The sequence below is a fragment of the Zophobas morio genome, unplaced genomic scaffold, assembly GCF_036711695.1.
Source record: "Zophobas morio isolate AGI-343-1 ecotype UQ-CSIRO unplaced genomic scaffold, CSIRO_AGI_Zmor_V1 ptg000044l, whole genome shotgun sequence".
NCBI classification, from domain to species: Eukaryota; Metazoa; Arthropoda; class Insecta; order Coleoptera; family Tenebrionidae; genus Zophobas; species Zophobas morio.
Genome location: NW_026972149.1, coordinates 5,727,278 through 5,746,891, shown reverse-complemented (window position 1 = coordinate 5,746,891; position 19,614 = coordinate 5,727,278). Strand labels below are relative to the sequence as shown.

Genomic DNA, 19,614 nt, shown 5'->3' with positions numbered 1-19,614 from the left:
AATAAATTTAATCTGTGAACAAAGAAACCAGTTGTGATTGCATTTAATCAAAATCAAACAATCAACACTAAAACAAACAACGATGTTTATTTTACAACAAGGGCTCGCCATTTACATCGTGATAGTAATGAAGGCGTCAAGTAAATAAGATTTTTAGGGACCCTAGTCACCAAAAGTTAATGAATTGCAACTGGTATGGTTTTTGTTATAAATAATTTAAATTAAGAATGTGTATTTTTGTATATGTAGAATAGTAATAAATGACGAAACGCAGACGTATGGTTTATACTTTGTAATGTGGTTATTGCTGAAGATTCATCTGTACACTTGTACGTACACTTGTAGTCGTTGGCGATATTCTGGTCGTAAAGTATATTACGGTCATAACAACGTGGCTCGGATAGATGCTGAGTAAACGAAGTCAGTGACTTAAGAGTTGAGTAAAGCGGAGACAGGTGGCGCTAGTACGTTAAGTAAGCGTTTGAATGAATTAAGCGTATTAATGGAATCAGTAATTTGAGTAAAGTGTGTCTGTATAGCGATGCCCTCAGCGGATACCAGCTAAAACAATGCACTAAGAATGCGCGCGGTTAAGTGGAAGACAGGTGTATGAGGTGAGCATTCCGAGCAATTCCGAAGTAGGAAAACCAGCTACTCCAGTCAGTTGTCTGTCTGTCAAATTCAGGCAGGCGCAGCAAAGAGTCGAAAATCGTGGTTTAAGCGTTTTTGTGAGCCATGAGAACTAGACACTGAGTGACAGTCGTACACAAAAATCGGCGTTCGTCGAGTAGGTTCTCGGTTAGTCGCAACGCAAAACAACGCAACCGTGCAACAACGAAGGAACACAACGTAGATATCGCGATATCGGTAATCGGTGTCGTTCTCTAATCTTCCTCTGCAAGGGAAGGGGGGTGCGCAGCCGTGTGAACCCACTGGTCGGTCGGTGTATTGGTTAATGTCTGAAACTTTGTTGACTGGTAGTTGAGTGCCGAGAGCCGAGAGTCGATGAATCGAAAGTTGGTCGGGCGGTAGTGGAGCGAAGAGCGAGTGTTAGTGCGTGTGTGCGGTTCTGGTGCGGTGTGTACCCGTCCTGAGTGCCGAAGATGGCAATAAACCAGGACGATGCCAAACAGGTGTTGCGAGTTGACCAGGACTCGGAGACGGACCTGCAGGCGCTGTTCGACAGCGTGCTGAAGCCCGACTCGAAACGGCCGCTGCAGGTGCCTTGGAGCATGCGGAAGCTCCCGGACTCGTTCTTCAACCCGCCGTCCACGGGCTCCAAGTCGATCAACCACTCGCGGGAGAACTCGGTCGACTCGGCCTTCGGCTCGGCGGCGAGCGGCAGCGGCAGCACGACCGCCGCCGCCGCCTCCACCGCGCCCCTGCCCAGTGCCCACCACCGGGCGCACAGCTCGCCGGCCTCCCTCCAGCAGACCTACGCCGTGGGTCAGGCGCAGGCCGCCACGCACCACCACATCAAGCAGCGCTCCTACGACGTGGCCACCAAGGTCGAGGACAACACCCCGCTGCCCACCGGCTGGGAGCAGGCGCGCACCCCCGAGGGCCAGCTCTACTACTTGAAGTGAGTACTAGGACTCGGGCGGACGCCGCGGCGCCGCTAGCCGGATCTCCGACACCTGTTGTGCATTGTCCATTCCGTCCGCTCCGCCAGCGTTCCTCTTCTCTTTCTTCTCGTGTATATACCTACCTACCTGGCGAGACCAACGACCACCGACACAGACTAGATCTCGCGGTTAACCCGCCCTCTTTCGTGGAGGTCGCACTCAGCGCTGCTCGCTCGCTCGCTGCCTTGCTGGCTTTCACAACTATCTGCATAACGATTACCGTTTGTACCTGTTACGACCACTTTCTAGCGAGGAAACGGCTTTACCTTGTGTTATTTGCATATCAACAACCGTTCGATTATTAGCTATCAATTTACAACGCTTTCGGACCATCACATACCTAAGCTGACCGTTCCACGTTCGACCGATCGTTTTAAATTCCGATCTGTATCGAACGCACATACTAGATCTGACTCTGCCTAGTACTTCTTATTACAGTTTTTGACAGAAACGAGAAAACCAGAAACACCAACTATACTGAATAAATACATCATTTCATCGACCGACCATCGGATATATCTACTTCTTCTTTCCAAATTCTAGACGAGGTGATAATTAAAGTACTTTCCCGATCAGAAACTACTTCCAAGGCACTTAATAACCTGTTTTGTTAACGTGAAGGCTCATAAAAACCGACAACCTTACATTGAATGCACGGAGTCTGACACCCTTGACTATTGTTGAAACAAGGATCCAGTTCTACATTAACAAAGCGAACACAGGAATAGTTCATAATGCGCTAATACAGAACCCGCCACCATTATACCACTGTAAATAAACTTATTTATGGCCAAGCAAATCTCTTTGTAACATCAAAGATCCGCAAACAGACCTTGCAATAACACCCCGATCAATTCTAATTCTACCAACACTTTCTTCATCACCCCAAGACAAAGATCTACTAGAAATGGGATTCAAGTCAGAAGAAATCGAGAGAATTTTGAAAAAACTGACACTCAACTGGCTGAATCTATTACACAAATTATTATTATCAGTTCCAAAAGTTCCAAAACAATCATAAACCACCTTCGAAAGTACTGATTACGAATGGGTTTCTGTCCATTATCTAAATTTACGACGAATTTAGAACTACTAGTGATCTAAATTACAACAGACAACATTACCGTTTATTAAAAAAACGATGTTTTACCTCACGTTATCTTTATTTTTATTTCTTTAAAAGGTACGGCGAATTCGTTATTTTTAGTCTACCTGTTTTCGGCACCTTGTTTCTTAATGGAAGTGTATTTTACTTTTATAAAAGTCGGGGCGTACGTAGATAGGTTTTAAAAAGGTCCGACCTTTATTCTACGGCAGGTAAGAACACGGATCAAAGAAAAAAGTTGCCGTAGAAAACATTTCTTGGAAAGCAACCAAGGACATCCAATTATGAGGGAGGAATTTTATTCGAATAACCTGCAGCCGTTATTGTGTGATATTAACACTTTTTATTTTTTTTTATGGAATTATCAACAATTGTAATGTTGTATGTGTTTATTTTAATAGATGCGTCTATAAAATTTTAATTGGAAACCGCATAATAACTTTTTTTATTCGTGGATCTTTTGCAGCATGCGAGCAATTAGGAACCTCATTTAGTATTAATACTTGCAGTTTTTTATTACTAAAAGAAATATAACGTTATCAAGAATCATCATCAGAAGCTGAGACCATGTGCAGTTCCATAAAATACACGGTTATACGTGACGACAGCATATTTGTACTAAAATCGGCACCCAAAATTTTAAGTAGATATTTTTATGGCGTCTGATTTTGTGATTATCGTTATCACGAGAGTTGTAAGGCAATATTATCTATATAAAGTGTCATCTGTATAATTCTTTCATAAAAACTAACGTCGTACCTCGATTCAGGACGGTAACGAAAAGGTTATGTTTTCGCAGGTCCACAATATAGCCCTCAATGAAAAACTACACAGGTGGACCATAATTAATACTGAAATTCAACACCGCACGTCCTCTAAAAATAACCCAAAAACTCTTCAGAAACATCTGCAAGGGATGACCTGAATCATAGTGCACCGAGAATAATTTTTGTGTTAATAGAACAAGTTCGCGAACGTATCGTCATGGACAACGCTCGTTCATTGTAAACTAAGCAAGCCTGTAGTTCTTGTTTTTGCTGGCAGCGAAAAAGTGCGAGAGGTTTAGTCTGTGAATTTATTTCTGTGTATGTTTTTGTTTAATTTAACAGACTTGAAATTGGAAGAGAAGGTGGAACGATTTTTTGTCTTGTTTTTGTCTTACATGCCCATATGTAAATGCACAGTTGTTTGCTTTTTAGAGGAAATGTAATGTTTGTAATAGCTTATCTCAAGTTTCATAGATGCACACCTATCTTTATTACATTCTTACCAAATTAAAATACAGTTTTTAAGACAAATATTGTTTTTATGAGATCACGTACATTATTTTACTATTTTTGGAATTTGTGCGGATGCTTAAAGTTGTGTAATTGTAACTTCGTAGACGCAAATGATGAGTTTTTGTGGTATCTAATATGGTTTAACAGTTAAAAGTGACAGTTATCGCATGAAGCAAACCGGAAGTAACAGCCTACTAAGAATCCAACATGTTTGATATATGTATTTGTATTTGTAAATTAAACAACATTTGTATGCAGTTTTTGCGCAGAAATCAAGTATTAAATGGTTTTTGTTTTGATATTTGCTTACGGAATGTGTGGATCAATATCTACCTATAATATGGCGAGTGATAAAGCTGTATAATCATTGGAACCAAAGTTTAACGCAGAAATCACAACAATAACAACATGTGACATATAGAAATAATAATAACAATAACACGTGACGGGGTGATGTTTATAGAGCAAGAATAGATATAAGTTCGTGGCTGTAACATTATAGATGCAACATATCTTGCGATTATCATTCTTTTCTGAAATCCAACTCTTCTTTGTTTAAAACTCCATATATTCGTAACGGTTCTCACGAACAACCTCTATTAAAACTAGTATCATTCTTATCATATGTTTAATATAGTCCAATTATTCCACATAAATAGCCTGTTGTGACATTATTAGAAAGTTGACTATTTATAGAGCAGTATATTAAATCATTGTGAAATGTAGGGTGGAAAGCTTTATTTTTGTATTTGCATGGCGCCGCACTTACTTCGATATAATTTTGAAATAGCAATAAAGACGAGTCTAAACATGACAAAATTACCTGAGTTCATTCGCATCAAAAACCATTTAAACTTCGTATTGATGATCCTTTTTTAGTACGTACGGAGAAACATGGGGGTCGTAAAATGATTAAATTTTAGATTTTATTGTCCACCAGCATCAGACAATTTATCTCATTACGGTTTCATCTGCATACAAAATAGTTTAATAAAATGGCAGTTAACAGTTCTTTATTTAAATTTGAATCGTAATGGTTTTACATCTTAACGGTTTACACAGGGAAGCCATCTTTGTGCTCCGTAGTAAATATTCCGTGTGTTATCAAACCATTACAAGTGTTCAGTTATCGTAATGTTTTAATTTCGGTATTATTTGCCCTTTCGAGCCGGATATGTAACAGTAACAAGTGCGATGCAGACAACTTTAATGCTTCCTCTTAAACTTTGAAAAATGAATTTTAACAGTAGACACCTATGTCGGTATGTAAGGTTAATGATATTAGAGATATCTACTTGTAACACAGGTGAGCCAGAACCGAGCGATAGTTGGTAGGAATATCTTTTTGATTTATGCTAAACGAAAGCGAAGGTCATCTTGTCTGCGGTTACTAGACATGCCATTTTCGTTCTTCTGCAAACTACAGCTATTTGAACATTATCAAAAAATGCAAATATTTGCAGTAAGTGTTATTTCAATATTGTTAAGTTTTACTTTCAACTGAATGTCAAAAACGTCAATTGAGTTACAGTTTTCATGATACTAAAAGTCAAACACTATTACGAACGTCGCTAAAGTAAATATTTTTGCAGTTTTTCTTCGTTCAAACAAGCCGAGGGCCTTTAGGGTAACACCTAAAGGTCGCGAGTTCAAACCGAGCGGAAGCGCTTTTTTATCAGTTTATCTACGATAGCAAAGTGTATGACGATCTTTGTGTACTCGTATTGTGTTCGTCTCGTTTTTAATTATAAATTGCCATGAGAAATGACGGTTTTAATTGATAATGCGTTATCGCAGCGTAAAAATGACCAAATTAGTCAACGTCTGACATTTATGCAACTCTTGGCGATTTGGTATTTGTAGAAGGTTAATTTCAGTTGCATGAATGGAAACAAAATGCTCCTGAAAATATGTGTTTAAAAATTAAAGATGATATCACTTCCGGTGAAACCGAAGATGAATGAGTGTTTTTGTTATCGTTCACAATGGAAGGTTTGTCGAAGTAAGTCGAGTGAGCGAATTTCATATTTCGTAGAAAATCTCAACACGATTGTACAATCATGTTTGAAAATGGAATTATTAAAAACAAAAATTATATCACGCTGTCAAGGTTTGATCATGCACTGGGCGATTAGCATATAATGGGAGTCGATTTTTGAAAATCGAAAGGTTTGATTGTTGTATTTTATCGAATTTCGTTGTTTTTTGGCCGACATGTTCACTTTTCTGAAGAAATTTCGAAACTCGGCTACGTTGTACTAACAATATGCATGCTACTTAGTTTACTGTAAACATTATGTGTTATAAAGTAAAATTCCCAATAAAGTTCTAAATATAGTCGAGATCATGGTTCAAATCTAGTTCGTATTAACCTCGTGTCTTGGTTTCCTGGAATTCGAACTTCAGATGTCGTACCTCAACTCCGAGCCCCACATTTTCCTTCGCTTTCCAACATTTCAAAAACAAAAATAACTTTTTCTCTCTACGCAGATGTTGTAACACGCACGTGTAGCAAAAACCGATTGTGTTTGTCTGGGAAGTGTAATAGAAAGTCCTTTGAAAATACAAGAACTCTTGATAAAGCAGCATAGTTATACAACGGAAATCTGGTCGCTGTTGCCGCAATGTTCGCAAACATCAGTTCGCGTTACATAATTTTGCAATATTATATTTTTCAGATATGTTATAACGCGCTGCGTTGCAGAACCCTGATAAAATTTTCATGTACCCGCTGGTGACTCATTGTTTCGATTCACGTTATGCAGGTATACAGAAAGTCAATAAATACAAACCGCGCTACATTCAAAATAAACAAAATTTTGTGTGTCTTGGCGCCACGAGTTTATTTTTTATCGTTTAAAGTCACTCTAAAATTTTATGTGTAACGTGCGAGAACAAGAATCGTGACTCGGGCGGTTGTTTTCGTAGCGTGGCTCCAGAACTCGTGGCTGTGTTTTTGTTTCTTAATTACATTTTGCTGCCGTTTTTGTTTGACGGACGAAGCAGACGCGAGAACGTCTATTCGGAGACTCATTATATCCTAATTGTAATAATCTATTAATAGATCTGGACAGGTTATCACTTTTAACGTGAAACATTAGTATTGATGTTCGAGGAGAGCGAATATTGGCAAGCCTGTAGTCCGGTCCTGCACATGAGTCAGTTGTTTTGTTTGTATTAAGGTCGATGGTTATGAAGAAGATGAAATTGTCGTAAAAATGGAGTAAACGGTGTTGTTTAGCATCTTGATAACATTTTCGATAAAATATCCTTGTGGTGGATGTAATACATTTTGGCAGTTAGGGCTTCTATTCCACATACATGTAATTAGTCGCCGAGACGTGTATTTTTAGATTTTAAAATTCTAGGCGCCTAAGTCGGACGTCGAACCTTTTGCCGAATGCACAGCAAAATAATGAACTTATTTACACTTATAGCATCGTATTTATTTGTTTTATTGCTTCTACACGTGTATACCTACACAAAGTTGATTAAAGCGAGCCATCACGTGGATTATTTAACTGTCGATTTTTTCAAACAGACTCACTATTTTTTTAAGTTGGCGAATAGTTTAAAGGTTAATTTGTAGGTGTCATCCTTTTATTCATGGCCTTTTGCTTAAAAATATCCCACTAGGAATAAGTTTGATGGCGAGTCGCATTCATAATAATTACTAGAATCATTTCAGATTAACCGAATCGTTGTAAATTTTCTAAATATAGAACAGTTTTTAATTTTAACGACGGGAAATTTACTATTAATGTCTTTTTTGCTGACGCTTCCGTTATTCGCAAGTGTTAAATCGCACTAAAACCGCGAAAATCGAAAATACGCTTTTTTCTATGGATGTTACAATGTGCGCTTTTCTAAGCATGTTTATGTGATCATACACGACCAGCTGGATTAATTTGTGGCAGTTGTTTCAACTATGATAGTGGTATTTTCTTCTACTTATGTGTATAGTTACTGAAAGTAATTATAAAATATTGCTTTATTAAAACTCAACAGTTTAAAACTGGAACAAAGCAGTAGTTAATTAAGAAATTAGCCCTATTTATCACTAAGATCTATTTACTTATTATCGCCACTAATTATTATTTGTAATAATTATGCTCTATTTATTTTCTTTCTGTTACATCGTACGGTATACAATCTCGCGATTATAAGGTGAGTTTAATTAAACAATGGCGTCGTGTGGTGGAGTCATAGTGGAACTAAATGTTGACAGATTGACATTTGTAATATTTAATAATTATTTTGTATAAAAAAAAATACACCGACAATACAACAATCGTGCGATAGCTACTCCACGCGACATTATCTTAACTTCTCGTTACGCCCTTTTATAAACACAATACACACATTTGTACCACACATAATAACAAAAGTACCAAGACATCGACTTCAAAGAACTACATTAAAATATTTAAATAATGTAATCCGCATGCATACCATGCAAAGGTGGGCGTCAACAGTAGCCGATACCAATTTTTTAAATTTAAGTATGTTTATTTAAATGACAAGCCCGATAAATAATATGGTCGGAAATATTTTATGTAGGTAAGCATTAAATATGGACTTTACAACACAGCAATGAATTTGTAAGAACTAGACAGTCCGTATTATACCCAACATAATACTAGTTACGAAACGTAGTCACTTTAGATGTATTGTAGTATAACTAACACATGTGCACACCTATTTCGCAACAAACATAATACATTCCGCTGATAAAAATTAAATTAATTTCTAATAGTTTCATTATTGAAAAGTTGACGAGTCTATTGACCGAACACCATCTAACGCCCATGGTTGCAATTTCTCTAGTGTTCCTGGTTCGTGCGTCATTTTCTGTTCGCGAACTTACGAGTCGTGTTATCATCAAACATCCATTGAAGGTCCTTGACATTTAAAATATATTATTGAACGTACTGTATCTATCAGTCGAATAGTTAATCAACAAAAACGGCTCCCACAGACATTTATTTTAAATGAAACAAAATGGTGTCATGTTTGATGTCATTGTTTCACTGCAGTCTCCGTCTACTTCTTCGGATAAATTAAATGGTCTGTTTTTCTTGAAGTGGTAGCTATATTGTGTTATTTTTAGTGTGAGTTAGTATTTTTATCTCGGAAACCCATTGGCGGCGACTCAAGATTGACGAGGGCTTCCATAATGAATGTAATGAGGGATTGTTTGAAAACTAGCAAATATTGTTCGCGAGTTTCACCGTGAACCTAATTTATCGAGTCGTCTCCAGATAAGATTAGAATTATCTGGAGCTTGATGATCGATTTCTTTCTAATAATAATATGCACGTACTTCAAGCAAACTTTTTCTTATCGTCGACAAATCCAATCTTCACGCAGAAAATGTGTTTTGTTAGTAGACAGTGTTACGTAACGTTAACTTTTACGTTTATGCTGGATAATTCAATATTAAATTAGTTGCGTCATGCGAAAAAATGCTCGTACTGTTGTACTGCCGAATTAGCTCTGGTTAAAAGAGTGAATTTGGTTTCGGACTTGTACTTAAATGTGTTTTTATTGTGTTTTCCAAATATTATAGCTATAACATTACACAAACCCATCGGACTCTTATTAGAATGTCAAAATATCAAGAAATGCAGCCATCTTGTGTCCAATTTTAATAAATTACGTTAGGGTTACGTGGCCTAAATGGCTATAAGTGTACTAATAATGCTGAGGTAAAAGAAGCTGTGTTTTAGATTGTTAAAAAAATTAGAATATGCTTTGGTTTAGGTACTTTTAATCAAACAATAACGCCGAACAAAAACGTGTTTCTAACGGGGGATTATAGTTCCGGTTCTGAAAGAGTGAACATTAGCGAAATCACTTCTGATGGATTTATTTTGACGTCTCCATGAACCTGTTAGGATTATGCTACTAATAATTTACAACCTCATTCACAGAACCTCTAATTCCTACAGACAACCTACCCAAACACGTCATAAATCTTCGAAGTCTCTTACAATGTTTATAGCCATAATCGTCTGTACCCAAATGCACCCGTCAGAAGGCAATGTCGCCAGTTTTCATAATTTCGGAATAGAGAGACTTTCTTGTGTTTGATTTTTATGTGTGCGTCGCAACGCTGTGGGAAACCGCTAAAGAAAGTCGTGCAATTTGAAGCAGTTCTATATTTTGACATTTATACACACTCGGTGTAGTTTTAAAGTGGTGGCAATTGCAAAGTTCAAACTTCATTGTTGGAGCGTATGTCTTGATTAATAATATTATGTTTTCTTTAAATTAAAATTGATTGGTGGTCTTAAATGGTGGCTGACGCATTGATTCCTGCTGAATGTACTAGATACAATCTGGTTTTTGATTTGCATGTACATGGTGCAAAAAATGCTAGTTTTTAGTTTTTATAAACGACTGACATTCTTTATATGTAAGAGTAAACCAGTGCAGCATAGACCTTTATATGCCATTATCAGATTACACCCAGATGTTTAGAAAAACACTCCTTGATATTTTCCATTGTCTGTGAAGCAATGCAGGTCTATCCCAATCAATTATTATTAGAAAGTAAACGCTCGAAACATACACGTATCCTTCCTTCATAACTTTTTTTAAGGTCATCGCATTCAGGAATAAATAAATAGTTTGCTCCTTAATGAGAATAACAATTTACAGTTATTTCGTCATGTCGTATAGGTAGGTAGCGCATATATTTTTCTTCCTGATTTATGAACGATCATTTGAATACGCACGCAGTTGGGCTTGACGATGCAAATCTAAAAGAAATCTTTAATTATGGTACATCATCGTTCTATTAGAATTACATTATTCTGTGCTTTGATCGCTTTCATTCGACATATTAAGTACTGCTGGATTGTGGTTAAGGTAACTCCAACGTAGGTGCATCTTGCTTCATGCAGTGAAAGTGATGTAAAGTAGAGACTAAAATGATAAAAATAAATCTTGCTTTAGATTATGATCGGTAGATCTGACAAAACGTACGTTTTCAGCGAAATTCAAAAACGACGGAAAATATTAAGTTTTACGTAAGTTGTGGTTAGTGTGTTACCATATTCACGGTAATTTTAACGCACACTTAAAATTCAGAGTAATTATATACATTTCCGGCAGATAGACAAAAAGCTATTACAGTAGTTATAATCACGTACAGGTAGTAAAAATAATTTGTGTAGGTAGTTCATTCAGTATCATCACAATGTAAATAGTAACACTTTTGAAATTGGCGTTTGGAAAAACTATTGAACGACAGAGTTGGTTACATTAATTTAGAGTAGTGTGATTATTTAAACATGCTTCCCACAGTACTTATTTATAAAATCCATTCCAAATCAATATAGCCGGATGTACAGGCGAAACTCTAGACACAAGAAGACAAGTATTAAAAAAGGAGAAAATGTGATGACAATATTATTGGCGATTGTTACTTGACATAACCTTTAAATATAAGGTTATATTATAATATAACCAAGGACGTATACATTAAGTGCATGGAAGAGGACGAACAAAAAGAAAATATCGTGAAAAATACAAAAGAGTAAGTAAAGGAAATGTATGTTTGCATAACACCATTGCAGTTGCTGTTTCTACTTTACACAGGATGTGCAACAATAAAGTATAGAAGTTGTAACAGGATGTTCTCCGAAAAAATAACCAAAAAAGTCTCAGTACATTTGTTTTGCTCATAAAAAGTTAAAGTTTTTTCGTAAAGTTCTAGTATAAACATGTAAGTTTTTGCCATTTGCACCTTCTTAAAACTGTAGTAGCCTGGAAAGTGATCCATAAACGTTAAACTGTCGTTTAAATTTGGGTAAACAAATGCGGCAGTAACCTTACTAAATTTTAGTTTTCTGTCAAGTAAGCTTGTGGGATTTTCTGGAAAAAGTCGCCACTTAATTCCGGTCCACACCCTATATATCGAAAAAGAAACTCCAAGGTGAGCACATGGGAAAAACGTTTATCTTACGTTTGTAACCTTCATTCAAGTGTATTCCGCTTCAGACTTAAAAATAATTACTGAAAAGAGTAAATCACAGTGGAGGATGTTTCAGAGAAATTTTGCTGCTATTAAAAATGAATTACGACCAATCAGATTTGTGTTGACTGTCATAAAGTGACGTTTGGAATTGAATATGACTTCGATTGTTTGATTTTGTGACTATAGGTAGCACTCATCGAGAGGCATTGATGAGTAAGAAAAATCGTGAGTAAGTTGAAAGTTATTCGATGCTAGAATTTGACACCCAAACGCTTTGAATTGGAATGGGTTTTGCAATATTAATTATTGACGTTTTTTATTGACAAAATGTAGTGTAGTGATTCGTTTTTAGCGTGTTTATTAAGTGTGTAACGAGCATATCCTTTTAATGACATTTTACAGTTAAAGGCTAGAAATGACAAATTGTTTCCCAAGCCGTATATTTAATTGGCACGGCATCATATTTCGAACAATTTACCATTCGTAAAACTATTTATATTTTAGTTTTTACTTGAACAGATTTGCCACCACGTGTCACTTCCTGTTGGTCGTTTCGCTTGGCCTTTAAAGGTCGATACATCGATGGTGTATCATTGAAAACAGGTAGATTTCTACTTTTTCAATGACTCAGTGCCATTCATTCTGTCTTCCAAGAATATTTGGCAAATGATTTGTAGAAAATACGTTTCAAGAAACTTTCTCAACCGTTTTTATGAGGTACTTAAATACCCTGTTCATTGATTTCGAGAAGAATGACTCCAGAAATAGTAGCAAAGTATTGGAGTTTTTATTTTCGTATATATTAATACCTTGGGTTCAAGTTTATTTGATAGGTTTTGGCATTCGTTAATTGCCGCGGTTATCTAGACTACGATCTCCACTTTTTAACCGCGCTATCGAGAACTGTTAGGAAAGTATAAAGTGTGACCTAGTAGGAAAAAATAAAAAATAAAAATAATCTCGAAGCGATGGGATCTAAGAAACACAATATTTGCTTTGTAAACTGATAACCGATCTTTTTCTTATTAATGAAACGAGAACTCGTTCAAGTTCGAGAGCCAAAATCGTGTTTACAGAGAACTGTAATTCAAGCATTTGCACATCGATTCAGTTTAATAACAAAAAATCGCGATGACTAAGATAATTTCGTGTAGACACAGTTGGCAAAAATGCATTTAATGTTACGTCTATTTTCGGCGCCGTGATGACTTTTGTGACACTAGCGCCTATGAGCTTCATTGATAAGGTTAAAAATAACGCTTTTCATACGTTGTACGTAATTTATGATTGCCTTGAGGATTTTTTTATTTTGGTGTACTACATTAAATTCGTTCGTAATAAAATGACAAGTGGACGCAGACAATTTTACTATAGACTGTACACAATTACATATAGTAGAATTTCATTAACATGACCAGATGAATTTAAAGTCATTGTTAGCCGTATCAAACAAATTCGTGTGATTATGTCATTCGCGACCTAAGTAATAATTTGCATGCAAACAAACAAAATGGAAAACCGTGGCCATTGTTGTGCGGTTGAGTCTATGGGAATTACCTCAGATCAAGATACAATTATTCAATGTATGAAACGTTTTTCTCCCGCTAGATAAACCAAACGTGACGTAAGGTGTTTGTTCTTCTTTTATAGATTTATTACCTTTGTTAAGATTTCATATCTATGTAAGTTTTAATCTTTCCTTGAAACGGTGATAATCAAGTGTTTATTTAACTGTCTTATCAATAAGAATAAAGATTGTATCATTGTTTTTATAAAAGGAGATTATCTACCCTACTTGTAATATAAACGTCATCATTTGCAACATCAAAATGTTTGAAAAACTGCGTCATTTTTGTGTGGAGTTAAACAACGATGAAGTACTTAAATTGCGCAACTTAACCTCACTTGTTTCGCGAACGTACCACAACCTCAAATTTCTTGCTGGATGATACGTTATTGTAATCTTTAAATTGTTACCTAATAAGTTCAAATCAAAACATGTAATTTGTTTTGTTTAAACGACTCGCTGACGTAGCGAGTTTTCTACCCAACCACAAACTTGAGGTTTCGGCTAACCCCAAGTCTAGCAAATTATGATAATACATCCCATAGTCGTAAATGAGGTTTTTCTAATTTCGTTATGATTCACTTTCGTCAGAAATAGATTCAATTTTGACATTTTGGTTCCAGTTCTACTTTTGCGATTAGTACCAACTGTACTAGCCATTTGTGGTCACGCTGAGTATGTTTTAATTGTTATTGATTTACATAATTTACAAATCCCCACAAGCCTTCACTTTTACTTGATTGCGCGGTAATAATTTTAAAATAATTAATGATTTAAGGTAAACGCCTGTTTTATGGAAACCATGTGGTACCAGCGATAAAATTCGTTAACGAACTTAACGGAAATAAAACTAAAAGTAAATAAAACTTGATGTTGCATTAAATATTTTTATTTGTTCGGTTTCTAGACCTCTGCGAAAGTACGACGCCATGTTGCATAATGATTTCATTATAATCCATAAAACGCGCCATAATTTGGATTTTGCCAAAATGCGACTGCAACGGAACGCGATTTTATAAAGTTTAACAAAGAAGGCGTCATGACGTAATCGTGACCGCAAATGTGAAGGGGATGTATCTGGGATAGATGCTTAGGGCGGGGCCAAATATTTACTGAATGTCGAAACTATTAGTGAACGATTTAAATGTTATTCCATTTTTTTTACAGTCACATAACGAGAACTACAACGTGGGAAGACCCGCGAAAATCGTTAGCTGCCCAAGCTGCCGCCCAACAACACCAAAGTGCAGAACTGCTGACTTCACACCAACAAGCTTCAAATACTTCGACCCGTAAGTCCATTTTTTTAACCAGTAATTCACTGTTTTGGTACAATTTGATGATGTTAATTGCAGTTCAAAATTTTTTGAAGACGCAATGAATTGAAAAATTTGACCAGATACTTGTATTCTACAGTTTTTGCAATTTTCGTATTTCCCGCGCTTGAATATTGGTGGACACTAACAATTGAAGCCATGGTCGGTGTATAATTCTTAACCGGATTCATATACTGATGAATTTTTAAATAAAAACTCAAAAACCCATATTATGACGACAAAATCAATAATATTCACGAAACGTGACTGAAACACCAACAACGAGAAATAACAAAATGTACTCACTTTTATTACATTTTGAATGGGGAATTATCGTAAAATTTAATACTAACATTCTAGTTTTAATTTCGTAAACAAGAATAGTAAAGGTTTTTTTTAATTCAGAAATTTCTGAGTGACGTTACCGATATATACCTAGGTATGTTATTAGGTTATTACGCATCGTCCAATCGGATTACTGACCAACATAAGATTTGGGGTTTGGTTAAATTGACAAAACTATGATATAATTTAATAATGCGCATACTGTAGAGAGAGGGTTGGATTGGTCAAATTTATTCAAACACAGCGTTTATACTTGTATTACTTTCGTACCACAGAGATTAACCACGCCTCACTTTCGCGCCATTACTGTAATGAATTTGACATTTGTATAAGAGTCAAATTTGATGATTTAAGTGTAAACAATACTTGTACAATTTGAAGCGGTTGTGGGTGTGGTTAACTCAAAGTAACGTTGACCTGCGTATGGTTGTACGTTACTTACTTAAATTCAAGGTTAAGTTGATTCTTTCCTTGTTCCCCAAGTTAAAGTAGCCTTGTCAAAATTCTGAACTGTATCGGATAACTGACGCCTGATCCTTCACTATCGGAAATTAAAGTTACCTGAGGAAATTATTTTCTCTAGCTGCCAAAGTGAATGCAGACGTAGATTTAGGCCCTTTGCCTGAAGGTTGGGAGCAGGCACAAACTCCTGAAGGAGAGATTTACTTCATAAATCATCAAACACGTACTACTTCGTGGTTTGACCCTCGAATTCGTAAGTTAAGCCGTGACGTTTTCGAAATTTTGGTTTTGATAAGCGGTCTTGTTTACAGCGACACATTTACAACAGAGATCACCTGGCACTGGATCGGTAGCTGGACAGTCATGGCATACAGGTTCTTTATCGCAATCGTCTCCTGCCAAACAACAACAGTTTCGACTACAACTGTTGCAGTTTGAACGTGACAGACTGAAATTACGGCAACAAGAAATCAGAATGCAGCAGGAATTGATGATGAGGGGTAGTTCGAGTGACGTAGCGTTGGATCCTTTTTTAACCAGTTTGAATGACCATTCGCGGCAAGAATCGGCGGACAGTGGTTTAGGTAAGTTCGTTTCCACCCACTATACAGTCAAGGGAAGTCGTCAGGGCGATTACGACTCGGCTCGTTTTCATTACACATTCTCGATCTTTGTGTGAAAATTTGATAAATAAAGTTCACAAGTTCAACCACTTTTAAATTACACGTCTAAAATTTCGTCAGATCGAGAAAAGTTGTTGCGTTGGATCGTAAATGTTAATGCACTTGTTGATTCCTCCTACCTTGTCACAAGATTAAAATGTAAAAATTCCGAGTATTTTCAATTACCGGCTAATTTGTTGACAAGAAGGCTGGTTTTGGTATAAAATTTGTAATGGCGGATGATTATGCTTTGCGAAGTTGACATGCCGCCGATACTTTGACGGACGATTTTTTTTTCAATTAAAGAATTATAACAAGTCAAGTTGGGCAAGTTTTCAAGGTCAACCACACGATGCTTCAATTGTACCTATTTTCAAGTGCACTGTGGGTCTCCGCGATTTTATTTTAGGAGCAATATCTCGCTTATTAAGATATATAATATAATCAAAAGCGGTATGACAGTTGCCGCTTGAAAATTTTCAATGTCAAATGAAGTCGGTCAGATTTTTTAATTAAATGGCTTTCTTTTTCAAAATTCGATTTTGCACACACGGCGATGGAAATGTTTAAGAGAAAAAATTGTAACCTGTTTACCGTCATAAAATTTGATACCATTGTTATATCGTTTCAATATGCTATTAAAAGTGGTTGTTACCACGTGTTGATATTGCCATTATTTAGCGATGTAGCCCATAAAATAGAATTTGATTCCAATTCCGTGCTGCCATAGTGTAAAAAAAAGTTTAATGAAATTTTCCTTTGTAGTATTTACTACCAATATTCCAAGGTAAATGAAACAAACTTTTTCATTGTTTAACGAGATTTTAACTACTGCAGTTTGTCGTTAGACGTAATGAGATTTTTAAAGTGTAACTTTTTGCTTAATTGACGTGTCAGAAACGACAAGGCAGTCATTATCTACTTTCTATTGATCTGTCAACACTGACTTTATAGTCAGTAATAAGATTTAAATTTAGGAATGTTAAAATAATTTTAGTTGCACTTCTTTGTTTGGACAAAGTTTGCTCAAGGGTAGTACAACTAATCGATATTTTATTTCTTGGAATTTCTTTGTCACGCAACTTAACTTTGTCCATTTAAGGGTTTGTGTACTTCGTGTTTTTAAAAAAATATTACTTGTTATATGTCATTGTGGCGTTGACCAAACCAAGGTTGTGGTGGTCAGCATTGTCATTGAAAGCCAGGTACTCTGAAAACGGTTGACTTTGAAGTGACCAGACAACAAGCAAATATAGACGTTATCTGCATCGTTTAGTAATAATCAAATTAAAAGGAAAAAAAGAAAGGAAGAAAATAGGACTTTGAATTTAACTCGGCTTACACAATATATTTTTTAATCGAATTTGCTTTAATCGCGAAAGTCAAACGAGGACGGTAATTAAGATAAAGTATTTATTTTTCGTATTTTGATGGTAGGTTTGGGAACGACATACTCGATGCCTCACACGCCAGAGGACTTCTTAGCAAATATGGATGACAATATGGAGGTAGGCAGTGAAAGTCACACAATGGACACCCCGGACATTTCGTCATTAAGTGATAATATCGACTGTACAGATGATTTAGTGCCTTCGCTTCAACTGGGGGAAGAATTCCCAACTGTCATTTTAGATGATGACGTAACATCTTTAATAAATACACCTACAACAAAGCCTGATAATGTGCTCATTTGGTTGTAATAAAGTGCCTACTTAAGTAGCCTACTTCAGCTCAGCATCTTTCAGTTATATGTGAAACAATGAAATTTTTTATATTTATATAAATTTACCAAGTTAATAAGACAGCACTGACAGTTATGATGACGCAAGGACTGTCGACTAATTTTCTGCAATATATACCATTTGAATACGCTTTAAATGGCAATAATAATCAAAACTTATATTTTTAAAGTACATTTTAATTTTACATTTATCGCATTTGTAATTCTCAAATCAATTACTGTTGGGTATGTTTTTCATACATATGTATTTTATAGTTTGTATTTTTAAGTTAGTAATTGTAGTTTTTATGGAGCAGTTAATCGGATGTTTTGTCAAGTAGCGGCGAATGCGGTAGTCTTCAAGTGATTAGGTGAATAAAACGAACTTGGATTTGCCGCTTCTTGAAAAAATATCTCGTCAGAAAGTATAAAGGATGTTTAAAGTAATGCCAAGTACTGAAATCAAAATTGGATTACATATTTATTTATTGTTGTGTTTTAGAGTTAATTATTTAACAATTTTAATTTATATCATGTATAACTTTTTTAACCTCTTTGTTCCAAATCTAACGTTGTGATAATGTAATCGTGTTTGAAAATATTGAATGTTTAAAAATTCTATTTCTGATTTGTATTTTTGATTGATTAATAGGAATACTTGACTGTATACCTATTTAATTTTATTGTTAACTGTATTTATATTGCACCCCTGCTCCTTTCAGGAACAGTCTTGTTGCAGTAATCGAAGATGGGTTACGTTAACTTGATACATACATACATGATGCTCACACTAAACTAATCCCTCCATTTTGTGCCTTTAATTGGTATAATGTATATGTACATATATATATTTGACAATTGTTACATGTAGTCTTAGTTTTACAATTTCTAAAGTACATCATTTTACACTAACATTTATATAACAGTGCCTTTCACATTTACTGTAGTGTAGACTAAGTGCTTATTGTATCATATTTGATCAACTTCATCGTCTTTACACTTAACGTGACGTGATCTAAAGAAATTTACTTATCTTAGTTTACCACAAAAGTTTGTTGTTTGGTACAGTAAAAACAGAATCTAGAGCTGTGATTTAAATTCAATAAAAATCAGCATCAAAGAAAAGTCGGTTCCATTACACACATTGACAGGGTGCTTTTTTAAAACTTGTTCAAATGTCCATTTAGAATTGGCACTAATTTTATTAAATACGTTCTTTTTATGTGTAGGTAATAAACGCATGTTAATAGCTGCAAAACGCCATTATTTTAATTACGTAGAGTACATACGTAGGTCTTGGACCAATAAGTTAAGCAATACTCAATGCAATAGGATGTTCAAGTCTTACCCACAGTTTTGCAGCTATTAACATTTAAAGAGTAAACTTGAAGGCTTATCAATAAGAGCAATTGTTTTCATTGTGTACTCTGAGATTGACCATGTATTTGTTTTATTGTGAAATTACTTGTACTAGACTATAATTGTAAATATATATTGGAAACATTTCTCGCTCTTATCATTCTCCTTTTCCTTCCAAGAAACACACAC

The 19,614-nt window shown here is 35.7% G+C and overlaps 1 protein-coding gene across 2 annotated transcripts; it reads left to right on the top strand.

The window, feature by feature from the left end:
- Nucleotides 1–542: 542 nt before the first annotated feature.
- Nucleotides 543–19,571, top strand: LOC135141733 (transcriptional coactivator YAP1-A-like). 2 transcript variants are annotated; one of them, XM_064073098.1, is made up of 5 exons: nt 543–1,582; nt 14,729–14,853; nt 15,806–15,937; nt 15,996–16,268; nt 17,784–19,571. In XM_064073098.1, exons 1-5 carry the CDS (start codon nt 1,104–1,106, stop codon nt 18,044–18,046), a joined length of 1,272 nt encoding a protein of 423 aa, XP_063929168.1. In that variant the 5' UTR covers nt 543–1,103; the 3' UTR covers nt 18,047–19,571. The 2 variants fall into 2 exon arrangements, with proteins under 2 accessions (XP_063929168.1, XP_063929169.1); XM_064073099.1 differs by lacking the exon at nt 15,806–15,937 and having other exon boundaries at nt 547–1,582.
- The last annotated feature ends 43 nt before the right edge of the window (nt 19,572–19,614 follow it).